Source organism: Limanda limanda, chromosome 11 (assembly GCF_963576545.1).
Source record: "Limanda limanda chromosome 11, fLimLim1.1, whole genome shotgun sequence".
NCBI classification, from domain to species: domain Eukaryota; kingdom Metazoa; phylum Chordata; class Actinopteri; order Pleuronectiformes; family Pleuronectidae; genus Limanda; species Limanda limanda.
Window position 1 is genome coordinate 26,709,027 of NC_083646.1, and position 25,775 is coordinate 26,734,801.

Consider the following 25,775-nt stretch of genomic DNA (forward strand, 5'->3'; position numbering starts at 1 on the left):
TGGGTCAAGATGTTCATTCTCTCTATCTCTCTCCCTCCCTCACACACACACAGACACACAAACACACACACACACACACACACACACACACACACACACACACACACACACACACACACACACACACACACACATATACACACACACACACACATACACACACACACAACTGCACAGTTCATCCACCATCTCCTTTCATTTTATCATCTTTCACTGTCTTCTGTCACTTTTCTATCATCTTTCAGAGCAAGAGTCACCACTTTGCAGCAAACAAACACACACACTAATAACACATATTGCACAACAATGTACATATGACTGGTTTAAACAGACAGCTTACTTCTTGTAAAGGTCAAAACTACATTTCAAAGAAATTAAGAAAAAAATATGTGTGGTAAAGAAAGACAAATCCAAAAATGCTGTTGTTGCTGATAAATTGTGCCGAGTTAGTGAAGTAAAAGAGGTTACAGGGGAAAAGCAGTTTAGTGAAAACGTACTGTGAGCATTGCTGTGGTCCAGTCCTCTCACAGGAGCCCGTTTCTCTCTGTAATGACTGTACTGCCGCTGGAACCATTGAACCTGGAGATCACAACACAAATTACTGTAAGGACAACAGGAAATAATGTTGAGTTTAGTCAATCTCTAAAATATTGTTCGCATAGTTTGTGATACAAATACTACAAAGTCTAGTTTGCATGTATGTCACTTTGGTAAGTTTAATAATAATGAAAAGCAACAGAGATAATGAAATGTTTTGTTTTATCCAGTTTTATTTGGTTTGAAAGAGAGGGAAATCCATAGCAGAGGGAGAGTTGGGCATCTTTATGGAGGAAAGTAAAAGGTTTCCTCTTCATTAGTTCAAAGAGCACTTGTTTGCTCTGCAGTTTGCGGTCCCATTGTCCTGGGTTAAAAGCAAGGAAAACACTTGCGCCTCATTCTCCTCTGTCCTCCACAGCGCACACGCACACGCAAATTTCTTTCATAGGCTGCTGCTTGCAGCTTTGATCTGATAAGAGGCTGGTCCTTGTGAAGGTGGGCACACTAAATCAAACAGCAGATCACAGACATATACATATCAGTGTCAGGGCTCTATTGTCCTCTTAAATCTGAGTGGAAGAGGTTGAAAATAAATACTATTGAGAGGCGGCTGCAGTCTTTTATGTCCTAAAAGCCTGCTAGCTTTTTTCTCCCTTCATATTCTTCAATTAGACTCAATTAACAAGAACTTGAAGCTGTTCTTGAAGCTGCTCTGAACCAAGAAGTGGATGCGATACATGTACAGTACTGGAAATTTAACCAAATAAATGTTTACAGTATATTAGGCTGATCATATTGATTATCTTGATGAAAGAAGAGATTAAATACAAAACAGAGTAAGCTCAGTTAAATACTAGTGCATATATACTGGAGACAATCTTTTATTACACATGTTTACCATAGGGTTTATATACAAAAAAGCAGAGTAGGAGCCAGAGCCTTTCATTTATCAAGCTCCTCTCCTGTGGACTCATCAGTTAGAGCTATTTCAGGTTTGTCTTGGACCTTAGTTCTGCTGCTATAGGTCAGGTCACCTGACATTTGGAGCGTCTCTATCATCTTCTCCCTCTTTAAAACATTAATTTCTCAATACATATAACTGACATCTTCCCTTGTTCCTTAACGTTTGCAGTTCCAAGATCGCTGCTGTGGCCACATCGTGGATTGTGATGGTGGCTCGTATATTGTGATTGTGGACGATGAATCATGACGGTGGATCGCGAATAGATATTGTGATGGCAGGTCGTGGACAGTGATGGTAAATCCTGACAGTGGTGGTGGATTGTGATGGTGGATTGTGGAATAAAATGCTTCCATACTGCTCCTGTGGTGTCATCCAAGTGTCCGTAAGCCCCGGCATTCATTAATTCACCACATGTTTTATGGTTAAGGTTAGGTTTAAGAGCCTCCAGAATTTCTGGAGACTTTCTCCACCTAACCTCCTATAAAGCCCACACGAACTCCGCAGCTGGATGTTTCACACACTTGTAAAACTGCAACTAAAAACAACAATACATTTCAAAATCACCCCCAGCTTACTCGGCAAAATATAAAAGTCAATTCTGACTCCTCAGCCAAGATTAAATAGTGAATGGTCTAGTCTTGCTGACCACTCAAAGCGCTTTACAGTACAGATTAAAAATCGGTGAAATCTGTCATTATGTCTGTGGTCTAAAACGTTTAAAAAATCGGTCAAGAGTTGAAAATCCTTTATTGTGCAGCAGGCTTAACTTATAAATAACAAAAAACATGCAGTAGTTCATACGAACAGAGATAACAAGGATGTAACTGTGTGTGTGTGTGTGTGTGTGTGTGTGTGTGTGTGTGTGTTTGAGTGTGTGTGTGTGTGTGTCTACTACCTTGTAAAAGCCCTCGAGCCCCTCCTCTAGAGGAGCAGCCAGGACACGGTGATCAATACACATGATAGGGAGCTAATCGCTCTCTGTCAAACCAGCCCCTGCCAGCTACTAATGGCACACACTCACCAGGGAATGTCTGTAAACCTCTGTGTGTGTGTGTGTGTGTGTGTGTGTGTGTGTGTGTGTGTGTGTGTGTGTGTGTGTGTGTGTGTTTGTGTGTGTGTGTGTGTGCTTGGGTGTGTGTGTATGTGTGTGGGTGTGTGTGGTTGTAGGCGTGGGCTTTAATGGCAGATTGAGACTCTTTAGGGAGTGTTGCTCAAGGTTAGACTCAGGGGACGAGGGGCAATTGACCACACTGTCTGTGACACTGACCCCTCCACTGTCAGCGCATTCATCATCCAGCAGTGACATATAGGCAGCACACACAGACACAAACACACAGACAATGCACACACACACCACAAGTGCAACACACATTACACATTCTGTATAAAAAGTGGTGTGTAAATGCACCCAAAAAGTCACCCAACAGAGAAGATACATAATAAATAGAAGCGAGATGCGTGAAAAAAGATAAAGCCAGGGAATATAAAAAAATATGAAAATTTGACAAATCATTTTCCAGCAGTGAGGGAGAAAAAGAGATCAGTTGAGCACTTGCATGATGGAATGGCTGAGGTAGAACACAAGTGAATGTGTGCAGGAGGAGGAAAGGAAAGACAGTAAGATAGAGGGAGTAAAACTGTATATATGTGTGTGTGTGTGTGTGTGTGCGTGTGTGCGTGCGTGCGTGCGTGTGTGTGTGTGTGTTTAGACATCCCATGATGAATGTGTATGTTTTTCTATAGAATGGCAGTGAATATTGAAAGAAAAGTGTGTGTGTGTGTGTGTGTGTGTGTGAGTGTGTGTGTGCACATAATACTCCCATGTCTCTACATGAATGAGTGGATGTGGTGGATGGCAGGCAGCTGCAGCGGTGTGATATGCACCGGGCTGCACACATATCAGCGCTGACATTTTGGGCTTCGCTACCCAACCACAGCCCCTTGGGAAAGCAATGGCGACAGCGGCAGTGGCCACATGCCCCACACACCCCCAGGCTCACCACCGCCTGTCATTCACAACACTGCGTTTCCTTACACAAGGCCATCCCAGGGCTGGCCTGGCCTAGCTATTGATTCCAAGCTGGACACGTTACAACATTACCCAAGTAGTGAAAACACGGCAGGACCTCCACTGACACAAACACCAAGACCCTGATACACCGCTCATCCGTGGTCCTCAACCCTTCAACCACACCCACCCACTCTCTGCGTCTTCATTCAATCTCCCATTTCTACAGACGACACTGATAGCCCCAACCACAGGGAGAAAAAAGACAGAGGAGGGGGATTGTGTGTGTGTAGCAGCCAACCAGAAGGTTAACAGTGAAACCAACACAGACCCGTTGGAAAAAAAAACAGTGAGCTCTACAGTGGCAGGAAGTAAAAGGAGGGAGGGAGAAAAATAGCATGAATTGAAAGAGAAGAGAAAGATAGCAGGCAGATACACTCTGGCCCCTCCTCTAGCCTTCTTCTCGGGCACCTCTTGGCCTCTTCTCCCTTCTCTCCTCCTCACCCCCTCCCCACTGGGGCCCTCTGGTGTGGTGCTCACTCCATTGTGTCAGCCTTCAGAAGTGCTCAGTTTGAGTGGCAGCCCGTCACAGATCAGTTCCCTGCTAAAGCGGCCTGGCAGGCCGGGGTGACGGGCCAGGAAGGGATCTAAGTGGGGTTTATCAGCGCTTCTTAACGCCTCTCCGGCTCCCTGACACAAAAGAGAGTGGGTATTAAACATCTAAAGCAAACCAAAAAGCGTGAAAGCTCCTTATAGGGCCGCGGGATTGCGGATGTGACTAGAGTTTTAAAAAAAAATAGCCAAAGAAGAAATATAAGGGGTGGAGAAAAAGAAGAGCACAAAACACAGCAGAGGAGAGGCATAGAGGCAAAACTCTAATGTATTCTTTTTTTGTTCTGTGTAGACAGAGGAATGGGGGGGGGACACATCTGTAGCATCAAGATGGAACTAAGTCAGTGAAAACTGGCCTTATAATGCTTTTTACCTGTTGTTTTTGAAGCTGACAAATGCAACAATCTGAAATTATTTATATAAAAAAATATATAGGCACAAATGATGTATTATCATGGAGGAAATAGTTATTTCATAGTATATTCAAAAAACACATCAACACACCTGCAACGAGCAGATCATACAGCATGCCATCGTTATCTATCCACTGAAGTTACTGCATTTACCGTTAACATTTTAGAAAGCAGAGCAACAATGTGTTCTAACAAAATTCTCAGTCGGTGCAATTAAACTGAGTGCAGTTCTGAGACTCATCTTGTGTAGCATCATTTCTCACAACACCATCAGAAGGCCAAACTGTGGCCGTCATGTTACTGACTCATGTCGGTGCACTGGCTGTGACTGAATACTGTCTGAGTGCTGAGCAGCCGGTCTGACATGCTGTGGTGAGGTGTTTGTCAGGAGGACGGCTCCTGTACTTCAATTTGATTATTACGCCATTTCTCAGAGGTAAGTGGATCCAAAGTAGGCCCTCTCGCTCTCAGAGCCCATGCAGCGAGGAGAGGAAGCTTCTCTCTGCTGACGAGTCCACAATAGTCAATGTCACACTTCATGATCTATTTCCATGTCAACTCCACTTGGAAAAGCAAATGCTTGCAATTGGGCTGCAAACCGTTCTTTATCCAGGGGTTTGAGACGTATGCAGCAACGTCTGACATGAGGTCTAACTAACCATGATGTCTGAATTTGTTTTTTCCCCTCGAGCCTGAGGTTGACGGTGTTCAGTTTTACCATCAGAGATTCCAGTTCAGGAGGCCCGTGCTGCTCGTGCTCCTCGTGCTCCTCGTGCTCTTCGTGCTCCTCGTGCTCCTCGTGCTCTTCGTGCTCCTCGTGCTCTTTGTGCTCCTCGTGCTCTTCGTGCTCCTCCTGCTCCTCCTGCTCCTCGTGCTCCTCCTGCTCTTCGTGCTCCTCGTGCTCCGCGTGGTCCTCGTGCTCCTCGTGCTCTTCGTGCTCCTCGTGCTCCTCGTGCTCCTCCTGCTCTTCATGCTCCTCGTGCTCCCCGTGGTCCTCGTGCTCCTCGTTTCTTGTTGACAGAAAAGTTTTTATCTCAGGTAGCAAGTCACTGCAGCACTTTGTTGTGAGTTCAGTTTTGATTTCCTCTTTGGTCTTGAAGTTGTAAATGGCCCATCCTTGTATTACAACCCTGGGCTCAAGGGAGATCACCATCTGTGAAAGGCCTCCTGGGTTAAGTCAAGAGGTGACTTACACAAAATTAAGCTTGAGTAGTTGCATCTTAAGTCACAGGATTTATGAAACCCGATTGCTGGGCCTTCAACTACGATTTGGTTAGTACACTATCCTAGCATGGATTTGCATTGATCAACATCAATGTAAATATGCCAGGGTTAGCTGTAGGAGCTCATTTGCACCTGTTGTCCCTGAGCAGGAAGACGATTGAAAGGTATCATATGAAACACAGTATGTCAAATATCAGACAATAACTTAGTGTGGTAAATAACATACAGTTAAGGAGACAGGAGAAAGAAAGAAGATTTTACTCATATTCTTGCTCAGAACATATTAATAAAATTATACTACAATATTAACATAAAGATTATCTGAGAGGACATCAATAGATCAAGGAAAATACTACACTTGGGAGAATTACTCATGTGTACAAATTTGCTTAGATTTTAAATAATATATCTATTTGATTTTAAAAGTGTAGTAATTGGTACAGTTTCTGACAACTATAGGACGTCTTCAGTCTTAGGTGGTGTGTGTTGCTTTTCTACTATCTTTTAGATAGTACTCAGATTTGGTGGCACCGCATAGATAAACACTTGTCTTTCACCAAGGCAGAAAAATAAATAAAATCAACTCCTGATTGTTCCATTCCCATTTTTTTAGATTTCGTATTCCAACAATGAGCTAGCCAATTTACTTGGATAAGACTAATTCAAGAGGAGTTGGAGCCATGTTTGATTGACCTGCTCCTTCTCCTGCTCTTGATTGTTAAAAGTGTATGTGTCTGACTTCTCTCAGCACAGAGTGTTCTGTTGTTCGAGGTTAAAGTGGCTGCGACAATTAGCTGTGGCCTCCAAACGCTAAGTTAACTGTAGGCAGCTGTTCAGACAAGAAAATAAACATGCACATCAGAAGACTGGTACATACTGCGAACCGCTGCTTTCTCTACATGTGCATTTAGTGTGTGTAGCACACCAGCAGGGAGTGGGGTGTTTAAGTCAGAAGCTGGCAGGGGTTTATTTTGTGAGACATTTTGTAAAAGGTCAATCAGAGTCACAACTGTGCGTTTGAGGATGAAACTGCATGAGGTATGATGGTTAGGAGAGTTAGGACGAGGGTCACTGAGGAAGGGGAGGGGTCTGAAGTAAACAAGGTTCACAGAACGACATGAAAAACACTGAGATGGGATTATAACACAGTCCTGTCTCACTCTCACAACCGTACACAGTTGTGGTTTCCTGTGTGGTTATTTCCTTGGGCGTATGTCCGATGTTAATGTGCATATTTGCTGTCTGAGTTCTTGTGTGTTTTTGTGTGTGTAAGTGAGTGTGTGTTGTCTCTTATCCTCACATGTATATGTTGATCTGTTTTTCTACAGCTTTGCTAATTATGTCATTAGCAGTGTGAGTAATACAACAGCTGATTGTTGCTTTGCTGACAGAGGGCAGCGTCGGCTGGGATTACATGGCGGCAAAACTACCTCCCCCTCCTCTGAGAAACCACCACGGACTTCCTTTGTGTGTGTAGAGTGTGTGTGTGCATGCATGTTTGTGTGTCTCTGTTGTAAAAAATAAGCTGTTGTCATACAGCTCTCCACATGTGAGCCTCAGAGCTCCATTCCTATGGACCGCTTTACCGCATCCAGTCTTTGATATGAGCGACAGTCGCTGCTGCAATACCTATTGATTTATGGAGGGTGTCTATTATTCCTGTTTTATGGAATGCAATCAAAGTCATGAGCTAAAGTGAAATGTTTTACCTTTGAAAGGATTTCATTTTGAAGAAATAAACAGTTCTCATCAACTGTGCTGAACAGGTATTTCTGACATTTTGAAATGACTGGGAATTATCTTTTGTTTACCTCGGTTCCACATCATCATCATCATCATCATCATCATCATCATCATCATCATCATCATCATCATCATCATCATCATCATCGCGATCATAATCTTCACTTGTATGACTGTTTTTTGTTTTTCAGGATGGAGTTCCTTTAAAAATATTAGGTTTCACTTTTAGTTCTTATAGTTGTCAAAGTGTTTAAATGTATTTGTATATATTGACTATTTAGGCCTATATAACATAACATATATGACTCTATTACATCAGTAAAAATATTGTGCCAAACATATTAGTGGCAGAATGGTCATGCTCTAATATATTAGTATCAGCAAAATATAGTGGTTATCACACGGCTATTGGTTATTTTATTGACCTATCTAGCGGACGTGTAATGTCGCTCAAATGCACATAGGGCCATGCACATAATGGAGAATGAGCCTGACAGTTCATTTTTTACTTTGGAAACAGCAAATAACAACAGGCCCACTTACACTTACAATTGGTAAGGAGCAGGTCAAAGTTAATGAACCATTTGACTCTGCAAAGGTTAGGTCTATGTTTGTATGTCAGTCAACCAGAAGTGTCTTCATTCCCACTGCAGCCTCTGTGATGCCGATGTGTTGTGAAACTCGTCCCCTTCCGTTCCATCATCTGCCTTCATGTTTTTTGTTTCCGTTCTTTCACTCTGAATTCAGATGATAGAACCTGGACATCTGTCTTGATGTTCTACCGAGATAGATTGATGTGATTTTGCCAGAGAACCATGTGACAAGTTCAAGAACTTACTCAGAATTATAGCAAACACTACAACACTGTCTGCCAAATGAAGCATTTCTGCAGAGTAACCAATGGAAACTTAATGTTCCATCCCAGGGTTTGTTTTGAGAATGTTACTGCAGATAGTGGTGGTGATTTTACCTCAGAAGACAATTTAAGAAGCAATAAACCAACATTAAGCGACTCCACCTGACTTGGTGCCGCAATTAGTGAGCTCTGTAATGTAACCCACCTGCCATGCAATGCAGAGTACAGTGTGTGATGCAGAGTGAGAGGCAGCACACAGGTTTGTGGAGACAGAGGTCTGGTCAGAGGTGGGCGGATGGAGCTCAGGCTTTGGCAGCTGGCCAGCTACTGTAGCTAACACACTGTAATTATGCTTGGCAACACACAACCCACAGTAAATACTTCTACCATAAAGCTATTACAATATTGAGTGTTTCAGCCTAAAAATGCAATTAAAGTGGATTCTGTAAGCCTAATTGATTTGAGAACAAGGAAGTGATTGTCCTATTAAAGAGGATTTTCTATTGGGCTCAACTCAGGGGTGTTAGAGATGTGTTTTCTTGCCTCAGTCTTTCAACAAACTGGCCCACAAACTTGAATGGAAAGGTTTTTAAAAATGCAAGAGTGTTTTGTGAGGAGATGCATTGTCCAAGTGTGCAATTGTTCATTATCCCAAAACATTATATGTGTAATCCATTACATTTAAGACTCATTACGAAATGTACGAAAGTCATTTTCACCTCAAGTTACCATGGTAGAAAAATAATTAAAGTTACAATTTAATGAAACCATGAACCATACATGGAGTCACTGAAGATTGCGCATAAATTAATTTAATTAATCACACGCATACTGATTCAGATGATAAGTCTGAATCAGAAAGTTTGGAGTCCTCTCTCTCTTTTACTTGTTATGGCTCTTGCTCATGTGTTTCGCCGCATCATGTGTGTGTGTGTGTGTGTGTGTGTGTGTGTGTGTGTGTGTGTGTGTGTGTGTGTGTGTGTGTGTGTGTGTGTGTGTGTGTGTGTGTGTGTGTGTGTGTGTGTGTCTATAAACAGACTGCTGCCTTGTGTGTTTGTATCTGTGTGTCACTGAAGGACCAGTGTGTTAGGGAAGGGCCAGAGGTCTGGTGAACCCTGGAGAGAGGACAGCGCCAAGGCCGCATCTCGGACTGCTCCTCCTGTCCCTCCTCCCTCACCCTGGGCTGTCATGGGATGTCTCAGCGGGTGACGGTTTCCCTGGCAACGGGGGCCCGGTGAGGAGGCAGCATTGTGCGCAGAAAGGCTTGTTGAAGGTGGCGAGGGAGGGAGGGAAGGGAGGGTGGCACAAAGTGATATCGGGTGGAACAGGCACACGAGCTCCACAAGCAAGGTAAACAACTTTCAGCCATTACTCACCACACGGCTCTGCTTTTCTTTTCTTTTTTTCCCCTTAACGCTAATCAACACAAGACCCTGATTAAAACAGCAACGCCAGCCGAATTAACTTCCATTTGCATATACATGCTGTGTAAAATCAGAACCGATGCCAGAGTGTGAGTTCACCTTGACGTGGCCATGTTAAATGTATCAAATACTCACGTCTAAGTAGCTGAACACTCTGATTTGCTTTAGTCACAAATCCATTTCCCGCTGTGTTACACAGACAGAGCAAGTCAGACCACAAAAAAAAAACAACCTCAGAGTTCTTTCGAGAACGTGCATCTTAATCCACTCCCCAGATCCCATTTTATTTAGCAGAGTGTTGATTTATTGGTACAGTTAAGAAACACTCACCCCTGGTGCAGTCGCAAGCCTGCTCTCAAAGGTGGCTCGGTCAGAGCGCCCCCTGCTGTCTCTCAGGCTGTACACATCCTCCAGGCTGCCAACCTGTCAGTATGGAGACAGAACGTGTGGCCAGGTTAGAGAAGCCCACACTTTCAGAGTTACACAACGTGACATTTGATGTGAGATTTGCTTGGTTGAGTGTCCTTTGCAATTCTAAAGAATAGGAATGGAAAATAGATGCATTTGGTAAATCATGCAAGTGTTTTCATTATTACACAGAGTACAATAAGGTAGAGTTTGTGGCGTATTCAGCCTAATCACCCAAATTACCCCTTTGCACAACATGATTTCAGTGTATCCCCTCTGGCCATCTGTCTTGTGTGGGTTTTTCTGCAAGAGGTGGGCTGAAATCAAATAGCACACAGTTTATCTAACTTTATCCTGGGCTTTTCATTTCCAAGCCTTATAAACTCAATCGTATTGACCACCTGGGAGAGTTAGAACTAACTAAGTGAAATCTACTCGGCAGCAATTGTGTGCAGGGCGCACGATGTGTGTGCATGCAAGTGTGTGTGTGTGTGTGTGTGTGTGTGTGTGTGTGGCTTGCTGATTCTATCTTCCTTCACTTTCATTCTCTCTATTCTCTGTCCCTGAGGTGCATCAGGGCTGAGACTGCCGAGTAAATTGTCCCAAATTGAGTTCCTTCTTGCCGGGAGATACAGGCCACATCCCGACCGTTTAGAGCGAAACAGAGAGAGAGAGGCAGAGAGAGAGCGGGAGAGAGAGAAAACAATCACAGCACACATCACTCGCTTGAAAATTTTCTCTCTAATTTCTCTCTTTGCCTTTCTTTTCTACCCACCCTCCCTGTCTCTCCCTCTTTTTCTCTCCTCTGCTGATTTCCCTGCTGCTTCTCTTTCTTCTCCCGGCACATTATTCTTCTGATTCTTCCTATTTATATCACTCCCTGTGTGTCATCCCTTGTCTTTGTCTGCTGTGATAGGTATACATCAGGCTTTCCTTGCTCAACTTGGCTTGCTCTTCCCTTTGATGACTCCCCCCCCCCCCTTCTTTCCTCTATCTCCTTTCTCTCTTTTCTCCCTCGATTCCAGCCAACCAATGGCAACACCATTTCTCTTCCCTCTCCACGTGCTTTCCTTACTCCTGTTTCTCTCCCAACTGCTCATTCCTCCTTTGCTCTCTCTCATCTCACCTTCCATTGCTCGCTGTACCTGGTGACATGGTGCCCATCAGTGCGGACCTCCTGGGTGGAGGAGTCTCGCTCTGACAATAATCACACAGTAAGTTCATAACGCTATAGCAGCCCAGCTGAGCCGAGCTGCGCCAAGTTGAACTGAACTGAGCACACGCGACTCCCCGACACCGGCACACTCCATTTAACTCGGCAGGGGGGCGTCAGGCTGGCTGGGGCAGGGATGAAGTATGAGACAGGGACAGGGGATGCCAGTGGGTTTTTGGAGATGGGGGCTGCCAGGGGGGTTGTTGATGGAGCAGTGACTGGAAACAGATATGGAAATGGGATGAAGAAGATGGGGCTGTAACTGGTGCTGCGGGGGATGTAGAGCGGGTAAGGTTTTGGACTTTTGGGTTTGGGCTTTTTTTTATATGCTCATGTCACCATCTCCGCATGGTTCTTTCACTGCTTCTCTCCCCTTAGCTTTTAGGGAGTTTTAATACTGGCAGCAGGGTGATAGAAAAGTATCTTCGACTGGAGAATTTGAATTTCAAGCTTTTACAACTAACTAGCCTGGAACTTTGATTTTACTAGTGGGACAAGAATATATTTCGCTGTAGAGATAAACCATTAGGAATATCAACATTTTCCTCAGATGTAGAATAAAACAAAAATAAAAAACCATTTATAACTAAAATAACAAAATATGAAGCCATCATTTTGTGATAGATGAACTTCCTCAGTCATTTGAGTGTAATCCTGTAACATAACAAACACACGTAGATGAAAACCCTAACCCTTGGCAGAGGTAACTGGGACCATTGTAGTTCCTTCTGGGCAGAACCTATTAGACTTTACAAATTGCCCTAACTGTACAAAATCTAAAACAAATTCTGTTTTATTTTCCTCTTGAATTATGACAAAACGCTTGATACACACTTGAAAAGGTTTTTATAAATCTATTGATTTTCCAGTTTAAATTCTATAAACTGTACATCAATGTATGTTTAGTTGCCAAAAGCTCCACAGGATCTTTCCTATTTCTCATGCATACATGTACTCTGGCAAGACCTCAAAAATTGCCCCATCTAATAGAAAGATTCTGCACTTAGATGCACTGTACGAATGTGTGTGAATGGTTGAGTGGCATAAACTCTTTCAGTAGTCAACCAGGCTAGAAGAGCGCCATTTAAATACAGACCATTTACCATTTATTGTCAAAGTGTTTGAAATGTGCTATCTGTTCAATAACGACTTAAAACAAACACTGAAAGGTATGAAATTCTGAACATTATGCAAAAATTACAATTGTGGCTCTGATCTTACTGTGACGTCACACTTTCTATGATGCAAATGGTTCACAGAGGTGTTCTTATGGTGGAAAGTTTCTGCATATCCTCAGGACACAGCCATTGCTGAGAGCAGTCAAAACTGGAGAGCACACAAATATAGAGAATAATAATTGTGGAGCACCTTCAAAAGATAAAACACAGAGCAATGATGTACAGCAGTAGAGACAAGGTCAAGTCTACTGTCCAACAGGACAAATCCAGAGAGATGAAGAGGAGCAAATCTCATTTGAGACAACTGCCGGGAGACAGTCTTTGCAACCGGCATACATCTTTCTTTAATGTAGCAGCTGAAGAGTGGAGATTCATTGCCATGATGAGTAAGATAGAGGACACTTGCCGTGACCTTGTTGAATTTGAAAACAAGGTCTATATTCTCACTCTGAAATTGGACATGGCAAAGAGGAAGCTGAACCAGAGGAGGAAACAACAGGACCTGGACGAGGAGGCAGCCATGAAGCAGAGGGAGAAGGTTCATCTAATCCTAATGGAAACAAAGCAGCTTTAAGAAAAGCTGAGCGCTGGTGAGACATTGGCCCTCAAACTTAAGACTGGGCTCCAGCCTCCAGCACAGAAACCCTGCTGTAAAAGAAACACGACTTGAAGAAGCTCAGGGAGACTCCTCCGGTTGCTCAGCTGGAGCACCTGACGTAAGTGAACCCCAAAGCAACAGCTGTCCAGAAGAAAGCAGAGAGGGCCTTTTAAAACAGTGGCAAGGCCTCTCTTGAAGTCACAAACAGCCACATACAGAAAAACCTGTAGGAGAGGTTGAAGGATATAACTGACAGGAGCAGCATCTTGTGCTCCAGAATGCTTTGGAGTCCAGGATTCGGGACATTAAGGAGAAAAAGGTCTAAGAAGAGAAGCTGGAGTCAGGCTCTTCAAATGTACTACTCCAAATAAACAGCAACTGTATCTCTCTCCAGGCTGAAGACTGCACACCTTTCTCATCCCCTTCTCCCCCTTTCTCACAAACACCATTCTCCCCTCTCTCCAAACACCAAACCATCCCACCTCCCTCTCCTCCCCTTTCCCATGCCCTACCCTCCTCAAATCTGTTTCTATCCTGGACTGGATTATCTGGATAATCCAGTGGATCATTTGTATTATTTTAAACTAAATTTATAATATATATACAACCAGAAAATGTTCTTTCTCTGTCATTTATAAGTTTCTGAGAATTAGAGTTTATGTGGTAGCACCTATAGAAAGATCGTGTTTGAGAGATCATGAAGAAAAGTGTGTTGATGCCCGATTTGCAAAGAAACAACACATCTTAATTTTGAGACATCTCCTTTTCTTAGCTGTTTTTAGTTTTATTTTAATTTTTTTTGAGAAATCTCACATCGGATGTTGTAAAGAAGGTCATTGTACAACGATGAATCAAGTACAGAAAATAACCACAAGAAAATGAAAATGTAAAAATCTGTATACTTTCACATCAGGTGTCATTGTGTCCAGACCCTGTTGGGACTATGCATTGAGTCGCTCTCCATGGTGCTGATCCTGTGGCTGTGAAAGGATAAAGAGTGCGCTTGCTCTCTGTCTCTCTGTTTCTCTCTCGTGTTCACACCAGTGGGGAGTTCAGACTAACACTTTATCACGGCTAATGACTAATCACTGACTTTACCTGTAATATTTGCATGGCACATTATGGAGTCTGCCACTGACATGTTCAGTCAATTTCAGTCAGGTCAGGTCTTAAATAATCTTTCTCCCTCTGCCTTTATCAGCACATGGTGTTTTGTTTCAAAGTCAAACAAAACAGTTCCATTTAGTAACCAGGGTAGTGTTTCTGAAAAGACACACTGCTGCTGAATTTTTAAATTCAACATCCGACTCATGTCCACTGTACTGGGGTAGCAGCAAAAATCCCACAGACACACAAACCCAAAGCACCCAGTGGCCCATAAAAACAGATTAACACTTGAAGCTAAACGTGTCACTTTGACAACCTGACATTATTGACACTGGATGTGTGTGCACACAGTCAAACTAGAGCTGTACAAATTAGTGAGCAATTTCAAACCAACCACAACAAACACACACGCTCCACCCCAAACATACACACATATCCAGTGCCCTCCCAGCGCAGGTTCACAGCAAAACAATATGAGGCCAATCAGGGGACCATTGGTATGGCTCTCCCTCTGCTAATGAAGGCACTTTGAAAAGGTAATCTAATTCACCAGCAGCAATTAAGGCTGGGAGCGCCTTGTCACTATCAATTATCCGCTCCTTCACTCATGTTCTCCAGTGCGGTCGCTGAGGCTGTCTGACACACAGCACTGTCGGACAAATCAACCCCATCAGCCAGCCAGTCACTGAGAACACTAATCATGAGAGTGTTCAAAGACACACACACACACACACACACACACACACACACACACACACACACACACACACACACACACACACACACACACAAACAGAGTGATACTGTGTATTAGAATCATTGCACAATGAACTCAGTACGCTGAGCCTAAATTAGGACGTCCTGACTGGCCGTAGTCAGAGGTAGGTCTCTTCTTCAAAGGATCCATAAACTGTGTAAATAGTATTTACCATAAAGCTATACTGTCTGACTCATGTATAATGACGTTAGTATTAACAAATAATTGCTCATTGATGGAAAATCATGTAGAGTAATTTTTTTTTGTCTTTTTTTTGGTCTAAAAACTGACTAAAGATGAATATGGCTCATCGTTATCCTTAACGATTTGATGGTGTGGATCAAATTGGTCAAGGTAGTGTATAAACCATGTCGGACTCTAACAACATGTGTCCACGACCATAACTAAACACGGATTTGTTATGGTGGCTTCAGAAAATATTCAGATCCTTTGACTGTATTTATTGTGATGTAGATCTAATTGCAAATTGATCAAATTACCATTCCACAAACATTGGTGGAAATCATTTCAGTGTTTTTTGCGTAATCCTGCAAACAAATAAACAAACAACAAAAACACAAAGCAACCAACAAACAGACATGGCTGAAAACATAACCTCCTTGACGAGGTAATACATTTTAGCAAATTTATGAAGAATTACAAATTGAGATCTCTTTATGGAGGTATTCAGACCAATAATTCAGTTCTTCAGAAGCTCCAGCATTGGCTCTTTTCAGGCAAGTCTCAAACTTAGCACACTTGGATTTGCAGCAATATAATTAACAATGAATAAAATAACTAAATAACAAGTACTTTAGAAGCCATTGTACATACAATGTGTGCACAGATTGTGAGTTTATCATGTAAGATCTTTTCTTGTTAGTGTATTTTTTTCAGGTATTGCCAAACGTTGTTATAAACGAAAGCTGTTTAACAGTTTGAAGACATCCGGACGACTCACCGACAAAGTGTTGAGTCCAAAAACCTACTTGACCTACACAGGACTTTCTAATGCATGATATAATAGATTAGTAAGTAATACAGTGCTCAGACACCCAGCCCCCTAACCTTAAACCATCTTATTGGACTGAAGAAGTCTCTACACTTCAAACCTTCAGACACAGGAACTCAGACCAAAGCTCTAGTGAAGAGGAAACTGATGAGAATTGCAAAGCCTTCAAAGTAATGTTTGACAATGTTGCTGCAAGAAATATTAAATCCTGGACCCAGACATATGGTTGTGATACCTGCAATTTCAATTTAATCTTATCTTAAATGTCCTGTTAATTGTCATGTTAAAATGTAATTTCAGTTGTTCCATACAAAATTAAGCTTAAATGAATCTCTCCTGTCCAAAAACAATATCACTGATAAATGAATGTACTAAAAAACTCCCAGAATGCAATATACAGACTCTACCATTTGCAAAGGGATGTGCATTTCAAATTATTCACATCATGCGCATTTCTCTGTTAAAGGTTGCACCTCGGCAGACGGCAAAAATACCAGCTGGGTGCCCTTTAAGCACCAGTGGAAATAACCTCAGTGTTCTGTGTCTGTAATCCAAAAATATATAATGCAAATGGATAATGTAACAGTTGCATTAACTTAATCTACTATTGTATGAGCAGTTTAAAGAGCCACAGAAGGATCTGATCGGCATGTGGAAACCTACAGAGATATAGAAGAACGTGCAAACTACACTCCAGCATCCAGTTTATCAAGAAAACAAAAAAGACTTAATCCTTTTGACTTTACAGTGGATCAGCTGGAGACATAACTACCATGGCTGACTTCAACTAATAATGGAGTAAAAGTGTACTTAGAGTATTTTTGATAGAGCAATTAGAAAGAAGAAGAATAGATTACTAAAGTAACTGAATTTTAATTATTTCATAGTGGCTTTTCAGTTAGTTTTAGCACCTAATGTACAGCCTGAGGAACAGGTTCAGTTGCAGTAAATTAATTTGTGTTACACTAAATGTTTCATTGGCTGGTTTCCCTGGCACGTCTATTCTGCTACAAGTAATATACAACATACATTTTTTCATAAATCAAGGCAATACCAAAAATAAAATAAAAAAATAGTTAATATCTATACAAAACACTGAACTGCTCTAAAGTCTCAAACAACTCTGCTGGTTCCCTCTAGAACCTACAACACTTGATTCACTGGGATTTTTGTTTCGGGGAAAATATTTAAATAAACTTGATCTAAAAAAATATGAATGTTGTCATGACTATGTCATGACACTGGATTGAATAACAGTCAAACATGAATATGTCAATGTGTATTTGATGTGGTGATTTATATTAAACTGTGATAGCTGATCACACGACCTTAATTATAAATGGCTGCTAAAGAACATACATTTTATAGCACAACTCTACTTTCCTAATATGTGAGGTAGGTCTTCTATTTCTGTCTTATTCAGTCCACTCTAACCCTTATTTAATTACTGTGTTATGACACATTTTCCTTTCGTCTGCATTTTGTTTTAGTTTTCACTTGTTCTTCACTGATTCAATAATAAAATGTCTGTGTTCCCTCTGCACATCAGAATCTCATACTGCACAATGCATGACTTAAGGGCCTAAAATCAACATTCAAAACAGAAAACACTGACTTTAAGAAACTGTCTAAACACAGAACCTCAGCAGGAGCTATGGGTATTATATTGAACTTGTACTGTTCTCTTTTGTTTGTCAATGCCTGTTTTTTTATACTGAGTTTATTTCTGTGTGTTTATGTTCTTTTTCATTAGGATGACATCATTATCATATGATACAAAAACTAAAGACAACTGTCCAGCATGCAAGTGAGCAGTGTTAAAACTTTGCTTTTATAATTCATTTTACAATGAACATGTTTGAAAGAATTTAGAAAGTTAAATGTTTCATCTGTGAAACTGTGGCCAGCAGAAGATAATAAGTTAATGAGTAGACTTATGTAAGTTGTTTTGCTGAATCAGTCTTAAACAATTTGTGCCATGCTAAGTCACAGTTTGTGCTACCTCGGTTACAGAAAGGCACACACCAAACATCTAAAATGAAAAATAATAGTGAGACAGCAAAAGAAAAGGAAATGACTGTAAATTTGACTTCTGCTTTTTCTTTTTTTTTATTCTTTATTGCCATACAAGGAAACTTAAAGCGGCATGTATCAAATTTCTTTGTCACCGTGACTATAACTATGCAAAATGAAAAACCCAACCCAACACCCAAGCTTCCCTAAACACAGCGATTTAATGTTTTCCAGGTAATGTTTTCGTTTTTTGTACAGCTTATAACTTCCCAGTCTCGGTGCTCTCATCACACCTGTTTACAGCAGCAGGAACCTACCAAGCACCAAAGAAACACATAAAGTTAGAGAATTACAGGTTGATCCCACCTAAAGTTCAGGAATTTTAACATACAGTATATAGATGGAGGTTTTATGTCCTATTCCTATTGTCATATTTGGCCTATAGCTACGTTTGGGGCGGAATTTTCAACATCTTTGGATGAGCTTCTTTGTGCCTGGAAACAACAGAGTTTAAGGGAAAAAAGAAACACTACAACACCCGACTTCAGGTAAACAGGCAACCAGTCACTTCAACTAAGTTCTATTACTTGTTTAGTTTAATTATCCAATTATATAGTTGTAAACTGTTTTAATTTCAGTACATGTTGGTGGCAACACAACCTGTAACCCATCAAATACCAAAAATATATATATTTAAATTTGTTAAATCTCTGAAGTGGTCTTAATAACAAGCTTCGTCACAATCCTGATGGGTGCTTCAGCCTGTGATGGCAGTTTCAGCAGAGCTGGACTTCATTCACAGAGGCTGTAAGCTCCACTGCTGCTGACAGCCTCAAACAGACAAAAAGACAGAGGAGAGAGGAAGAGAAATGGAGGGGGGGGAGACAGTAAAATATTGCAAGATAAAACAAAAGCAAACATCAAGACATCAGGAGTCATTGAAGCTGTGTGAGAGCCATGTGAGGCAGCCCACCCTATGGAGAAAACAGCAGCTGGTGTGTACACTAACAGCCCTACAGGGGCTGTGGCCTCCACAGCCCTGACTGTGGAGAAGCAGAGAGGAGAGATGGGAGGAGGGCCTGGTGATGGAGGGGGTACGCTAGGGGCTAAATGGGGTGAGCAGTTAAGCCTTGTTGGTTACAGTATTGGCAGGAAATCCAGGAAGGAGAGGTGGGTCTAAAGTCCTTTTCAAAGAAACAAAACGGGTCTGAATATAATTAGTTTAGGATTAAATATGTAAATTTTACTGAAGCATTCTAGTATATTAAAACCTGGACCTTATCTTCTGCTGTACCATTATTTCTATAGGCAACAAAATGTCTCATATTTGGGAATGCGGCGACATCACTAAAATAAAGACAAACAAGGCAAAGAATATAACACGTGCTGCAATTCAAGCAAAACAAGAATTGATACGCACTGAGACATGATTATTTCCCCCCAAAACGCCAAAAGTATGAGAAGTTGTAAGGGTGTGAACGAACACACTAAATCACAATCACACAAATCCTCAATAGAGAAAGGATAATATATCTGATTACAAGAATAAGTAAGTATGAAAGAATGAAGACATTTAGATGATTACAGTCAAATCCAAGTCACGACATACATTATATTTTATAACATTAATTATGTCCATCATGAGACACCCTCAGTTAACAACCAGCACCCACAAATAAAATCCACCGTCCAAAGTAAAACAAAGAATTACAGTTCTTCAACTGCAAAACTAATTCTCCACCTGAAGTAAAATATTCCTCTAGTCATCTGCTATTGGGAAAACTGGTGTGCACTGAATACTATTAGAAAAGGTTTCAACTGGATTCTGTATTTTCTTGAAAACTATCTCTGATGCTTATTTGGTTAAGAAATAAAAAACAGCAGCAGAAACCAACAAACACATGAGGTTTTTCAAAAAAGCTTCAAACAAACAACCGCTCTAATTGTCAATTTTAGAAAATGTCTCTCATTCAAAACAAACCGTTGTTTTGGAATTGAACAAAAAAGCAAGGCATCATACCATTTTACAATATCTCTCAAAAAATGTAACATTATGTATGGACATGTTTATGTGCTTGGACCACTGCTCCCTGCGCTCATCCACCATCTTCCTTTTTCTTCTTTATCTCTCTCTCATTGCCTCTCTCTCTCCATTTCAATATTGAAGAGAGTTTTATTAAGGGCTAGACTCAGGCGTGCTGAGCCGCTCTCAGTAATTTTCCTACAAAGTGCTTTAATCCATCACACAGCCAACATGTGGCCTTTGCAGCCATACATCATCTCAGCCCTGAGAGAGAGAGAGAGAGAGAGAGAGAGAGAGAGAGAGAGAGAGAGAGAGAGAGAGAGAGAGAGAGAGAGAGAGAGAGGAAGAGAGGGAGTGGTATCATAATTTGTGCTCTCCTCCTCCTCCTTCCTCTTCCTCTCCTCCTCTTACCCTCACCTCCCAGCAAAGTTTCCCACCTGGGAGGGAAACCACATCTTCTCCACATATTCCTCAGTCCGGTCCTCTCTGCATTTACAAATGAGAGTGAGGTATGAGCGGGACTGGAGCGAGGGGTGCGATGGGGGTGTAAGCAAAGAGAGAGCGAAAATGAAAGAGATGGAGATAGGCATGAGTGAATGAGTGTGCGAGGCTGAGAGAGCGAAAGAAAGAGATAAGGGAAATGGAGAAAAGCTTACTGGAATGAATGAAATTGGTGACAAAAGCGGGTGATGGAAGCCAGTGTGTGTGTGTGTGTGTGTGTGCGCACGTGCGTACATACATACGTGTGTGTGTGTCATATGCACAAGGTGTGTGTGCATCTGTACTTTGCACGAAGAAATAGAAATAGGCAGAGGACTGGAGATGTGTATTTCCCAGCATGCAGCTGGTGTCGCGTTGCCCTCTATGTTGCCCCCGGCCAACACCTGCCTCCATTTCACTCCCTCCACCCTCCCTGTGCTGGGGAGCAGCGGTGAACTCTGGGCCCCCTGACTAATGGAATGGGCCCTCGCTCCCAACCATTAGAGGATTGGTGTCCCTTTTGGCGCCCCTGGGTGCCCTATGGTACAGAAAAGGGGAAAGGAAGGAGCCAGGGAGATGATGGTGGCACGTTGGCCTTATTTCCTTTTGTGCACACGTGCAAGCACACACACACCTGGTCATAACATCACAGCCCTAGACATAGCTTGGCATCTCACTGAGGCCATTTCTGAGAGGATATTAGACATTCTGAATTGGCTGCAGCACTATGAGGTTTCAGAGAAGGAGCTCTTTGAATGTGTACGACAGTGGCCCTGGCTGATTGTGAAGCATTTGTGTGATTTCATTTAGCCGGTAAATCCAGTGCTCTACCTCAATTACATCTGCTTTACTCAGATGGAAAACACACCTCGAGTGTACAGAGAGACGGGAGGTGGAGGGGAGGAGAGGGAGGGTGGAAGCATGGAGCGGATTGGGGATTGAATCTCTCGATGAGCTGATAGCACATCCGCAGACAGCGAGCCAAGCTGTGCCGTGTTAATGTTATGCTAATGATATGGTAATGATATGGTAATCTGTCGGCAGTATTCCACCTGACTGGAGAGAAGGGGAATCTGGGAGGCCTTTCACCATTGGTTGTAGACCAGGGACTTCCTGGTGTCAGAGTTCAAGACAAAAAGCCTGAGCGCACGCTCGACGCACACACACACACACACACACACACACACTCACACACACAAACACACACACAAACGGAGAAATGTAATTTCTGAAGCAGTGAACTCAGCTAAAATAATAAAAACAATACAACACATAGACTTAATCTGGCTCTAATCGGATTTGCAAACTGTTAAGTAAACTGGAATAATTACCAGTAAACAATGTGTAAAACTAGGTCGGTTGTATAGTAAGTAAGGCTGCTAGCTGAAGCGTGTCAGCGTGTAATATCAAGTCACTGTGCTGTTGTTCTATGGTTGCAAAACGTGAAAGACAAAATCAGCTTGTTTTTCCTCAGCCGTCGTGTGTGAAACCCTGCACCTATAATGGCTGCAATCACCTGCATAGTCAGAGCTTCTCTGTCTCTCTGACTCACAGTGATTGCATTACACTTCACCACAGCCTTGGCTGGAGATGAGACTCACCATTGTTTGACACTAATCTTTGAATCCACACCAGCACTGCTACACAGCTCTAATAATTATGAGCTTCCCAGGTCCACTGCATTTGATGTGTTTCTTTCTGTATTAAATTTGTTGCGCCGCCTCACAACATCTTCTTCTGAATGAGCTGATATGGCCACTGATGTTAAAAGGAAGTTGAGAAACCATATTTAAACTTGTTAATGTCATTGTTGAGAGATAAATGTGGACAGATCACCTCTCTCTCTCTCTCTCTCTCTTTAATACATATTCAAATACTGTATATAGACTGACAGGAAAGGCTTCAGAGTGTCTGCCACCAATGAGGCACCAAGAAAATGTAACTCCAGTGCATCACAGTAGATCTGTCCATGTGGCATTAAGACATCAGCTTGGGTATTTTGCTTTGTTTTTCTTTGTATTTTACAGTTGCAAAATGGATATGTCAAGTCTACACAATGGAGAGACGCGATGACATTTTCCTGGATGCTGTACACTAAATCAAAGAGACCAACAATATGTTGAGTGCCAGCATAGAGACATTTGATTCCCATTCCACTCATGCGGCATTACCACTGGAATGCCAGCAGACATCACAATCCTCCAAGCTGGCGTTGGGCTTGTCAGACTTTTCATTCCACTTCAATGTTTTCAAGGGAAAAAAAAGAAGAAAAAAAAAATCACAGAAAATTGTGAGGCAGCAGCTTCTTCTTGATAGATGATATTTGCCACACGCGAGGCACAAATCACAGGTGACACAATTAAAATAGGTTTAACTGAACAAAGGCGATCGAGTGTCAGTGACATTTAGCATCAGCCTCTGGCGACAGACAGGTAAAAGGAGCCAGTCAGCAGATTGGGCCCTGGAGGGGGGGTGGCTGTGTATGTGGGGGTTTGTTGAGGCTCTCAGGATATGGTGTTGCTGGGTTGTACACCTTTATCAACTAACAATCATGCTTACTACTACAAATGCTCATGACGTAATCCTGTCACTACTTTCTAACACGCTGCAAAATTGTTTCACCAGTTAACAAAACCAACAACACTACTATTATTGTAAATACATGTTTTTACGTCCTGTGTAAATGCATAAAGCAATGTGATTGTTTTGGTCAGGGGAGTATTCAAGAGCAGAAAACAATGCAGAGAGAGGAAGAGGTGTTTATGTGCAATGAGCAAGGGACAATGAGCGAGAGACAGGCAGAGAGGAAGACGGAGACGGGGGTGGACTGTCCAATTCACTTCTGATAAAGGTCAAAGAGATGTTTTATTCATGATCCAGGCAGCAGCAGCAGCGGCAGCGGCAGCAGCAGAGGCAGAGGCAGCCGGGCCAAGGTTGAAATGAGCTTGCGTCCACGTTCCCCAGAGCCAACTCTGCACACAGCCTCACACCAGGCCAGCGGACACCCCCACTAACTCTTATCAATAATGTCAAAACACAAGCGCAGGCACACATCTCCAGTATCACTCATCAGTAGGTTCAAATGAACAGTGCTTTTGATCGTCTGCTGTGAGCAGAATCAATGCAGGGACACACATCTGCCAACAAAGAACAAAGTGGACGACGCTTTTAAATGAGAGACGTGCTACTCAAACCTTTTATGGGGACTCTTAGAGACTGAAGGTGTGATGCTATAATATTTTCTCAGATTTCTCTCCTGTAGGGCTCTGACTACTACTCTGACTCATTTATATACAGAACTAAGAAAACACATTTAATGCAAAAATCATTCAAGGTCAGGTATTTACAGCATCTGTATGATTTCGCATCTGAAATGTTCTCTGATGGATGGCTTATGATCCGTTTTTAATCATAGTAATAATAATGGTACATTTTATCAGAAGAATCTGTGTTGATTAGTCAGTCTTTGCATTTGAAAATAAGGAGTAAAATAAAAAGGATCCCTTTTGAATTCAACAGAGCACAGCAGCAATGAATGTCAATTCATAAGGGCCCTTATACCTTTTAAATCTTGATCTCGACTGTGAATCTTTCACAAAAGAGAATCAGAAGATGTTCATTTCAAAATCTCTTATACCCTCCAACCCTGTCTTTAAACTCACTCTGGCCAAAATATAGCAGAACTACTGTATTCCACCTAACCAAGGCCCCTCCGAGCCCATTGCGCAGCTGAGAACAGGGTTTTTTGGGAGGGAGCTGACACAGTTTCAGACTCAACAACCAGAGTAACCTTTAAAATATTGATGTGGATAAATCACATGTACACTTGTGACAAATGGAAAGATTTCCGCATGACAGATTAAAACTCAGCCAAATAGGTAAAGACCCCATCATCATCCTACATTCAGATGAACTCTGTTTCTCAAAGAGGAGATTCTCTCAGGCATAAACTAAGACAGTGTCTGGATATGTACATTATGTGTGCTTTTTGGGGTGCATTTACAGTGGGGTCTATGGGTGTGAATCATAGGGTAATTTGCGATATGATATATACCCTCGATAACAACAGTATCACAATACAGAGATGATGCGATTATCGATATGCAAGATAATCGTATAACAATACATCATGACATCTCTCTAACTGAAGAAAAAATAGTTAAAGTGCAGGATGTATGTATTTATTAACATCAATTTGGTGTTAGTTCCACAGAGTTTGACACAAACTGAGATTAGCCAATGTACAAAAGAGTTCAATAAAGTCTTATCTTAGTGCCTCTTGAGTCTTGAACAAACACAGGGTAACATGTCATGGACCATACTTTGGAATAATGTTCAAATATATATATGACTGCTGGCACCAGCATATCAATAATCATGTCAAATGAGTCAGGTCGACGATTTAGTTTCAATTCGTTATTTTGTCCCACGTCTAGCGAGGTCCAAATGCATATTTCTTTTCATTTTTGCATGTGTGTGTGTGTGTGCGTGCCTGCATGCCTGCTTGCGTGCGTGCGTGCGTGTGTATGTGTATGTGTGTGTGTGTGTGTGTGTGTATGTGTGTGTGTGCGTTTCCCTCTGTGTCGACAGCCTGGTCTGTGCGTCCTTGATCAGATATGAAATATTCAGAAATGCTGCTGTAATTTGATGAAAGTCAGATATCCCTCAAATAGGAAATAGAAGTCAGCACATTCACAATTCTCGAGAAGAGAAAATTATCAGTAACTGGATTTTGAATGTGTAAATTATATGCAGAGGAAATAAGCGGGGTTTGTAAACATGCACTGACCTGTTGGATGAACTCCAGTCTGTGCTGTGCGGCCAGAGCTCTGGCGGCTCCGATGCCCCCGTCCACATGCACTGCATAGAAGACAAAGCAATTGGTCCCATGATGCCCCTCTGTGGTCACCAGTTTCCTCTGCAGCAAACAGCCAAGCACCAGCACCATGGAGATGAACATGGAGCCTTAAGAAAATATTTTTTTAAAAGTGTTAAAGAGGAAAACGACTGGTTTGTGGTGAATGACTAGTTTGCAAATGTTTAAATTGCATTAAAAAACTTTTTACAAATTTATAAAATCTTCTGTGTTTTAGGGCACTATCAGTCTTGCACCATATGGCTGCATTTTAAAATTATGTTTGTTTTTATGAGGACACAATTGCGACACCCTAACGAAAACCCACCAATAAAACTGCGTGATAGTAG

At 41.9% G+C, this 25,775-nt stretch overlaps 1 protein-coding gene across 1 annotated transcript in view; it reads right to left on the reverse strand.

Moving 5' to 3' along the window:
* The window catches only part of LOC133014610 (furin-like protease kpc-1), a 161,983-nt gene extending 136,453 nt beyond the window's left edge, over positions 1 to 25,530 (reverse strand). Inside the window, 3 exon segments of the mRNA XM_061081874.1 lie at positions 494 to 579; positions 10,112 to 10,204; positions 25,360 to 25,530. Coding sequence (XP_060937857.1) covers positions 494 to 579; positions 10,112 to 10,204; positions 25,360 to 25,530 — 350 coding nt within the window.
* Positions 25,531 to 25,775: the final 245 nt, after the last annotated feature.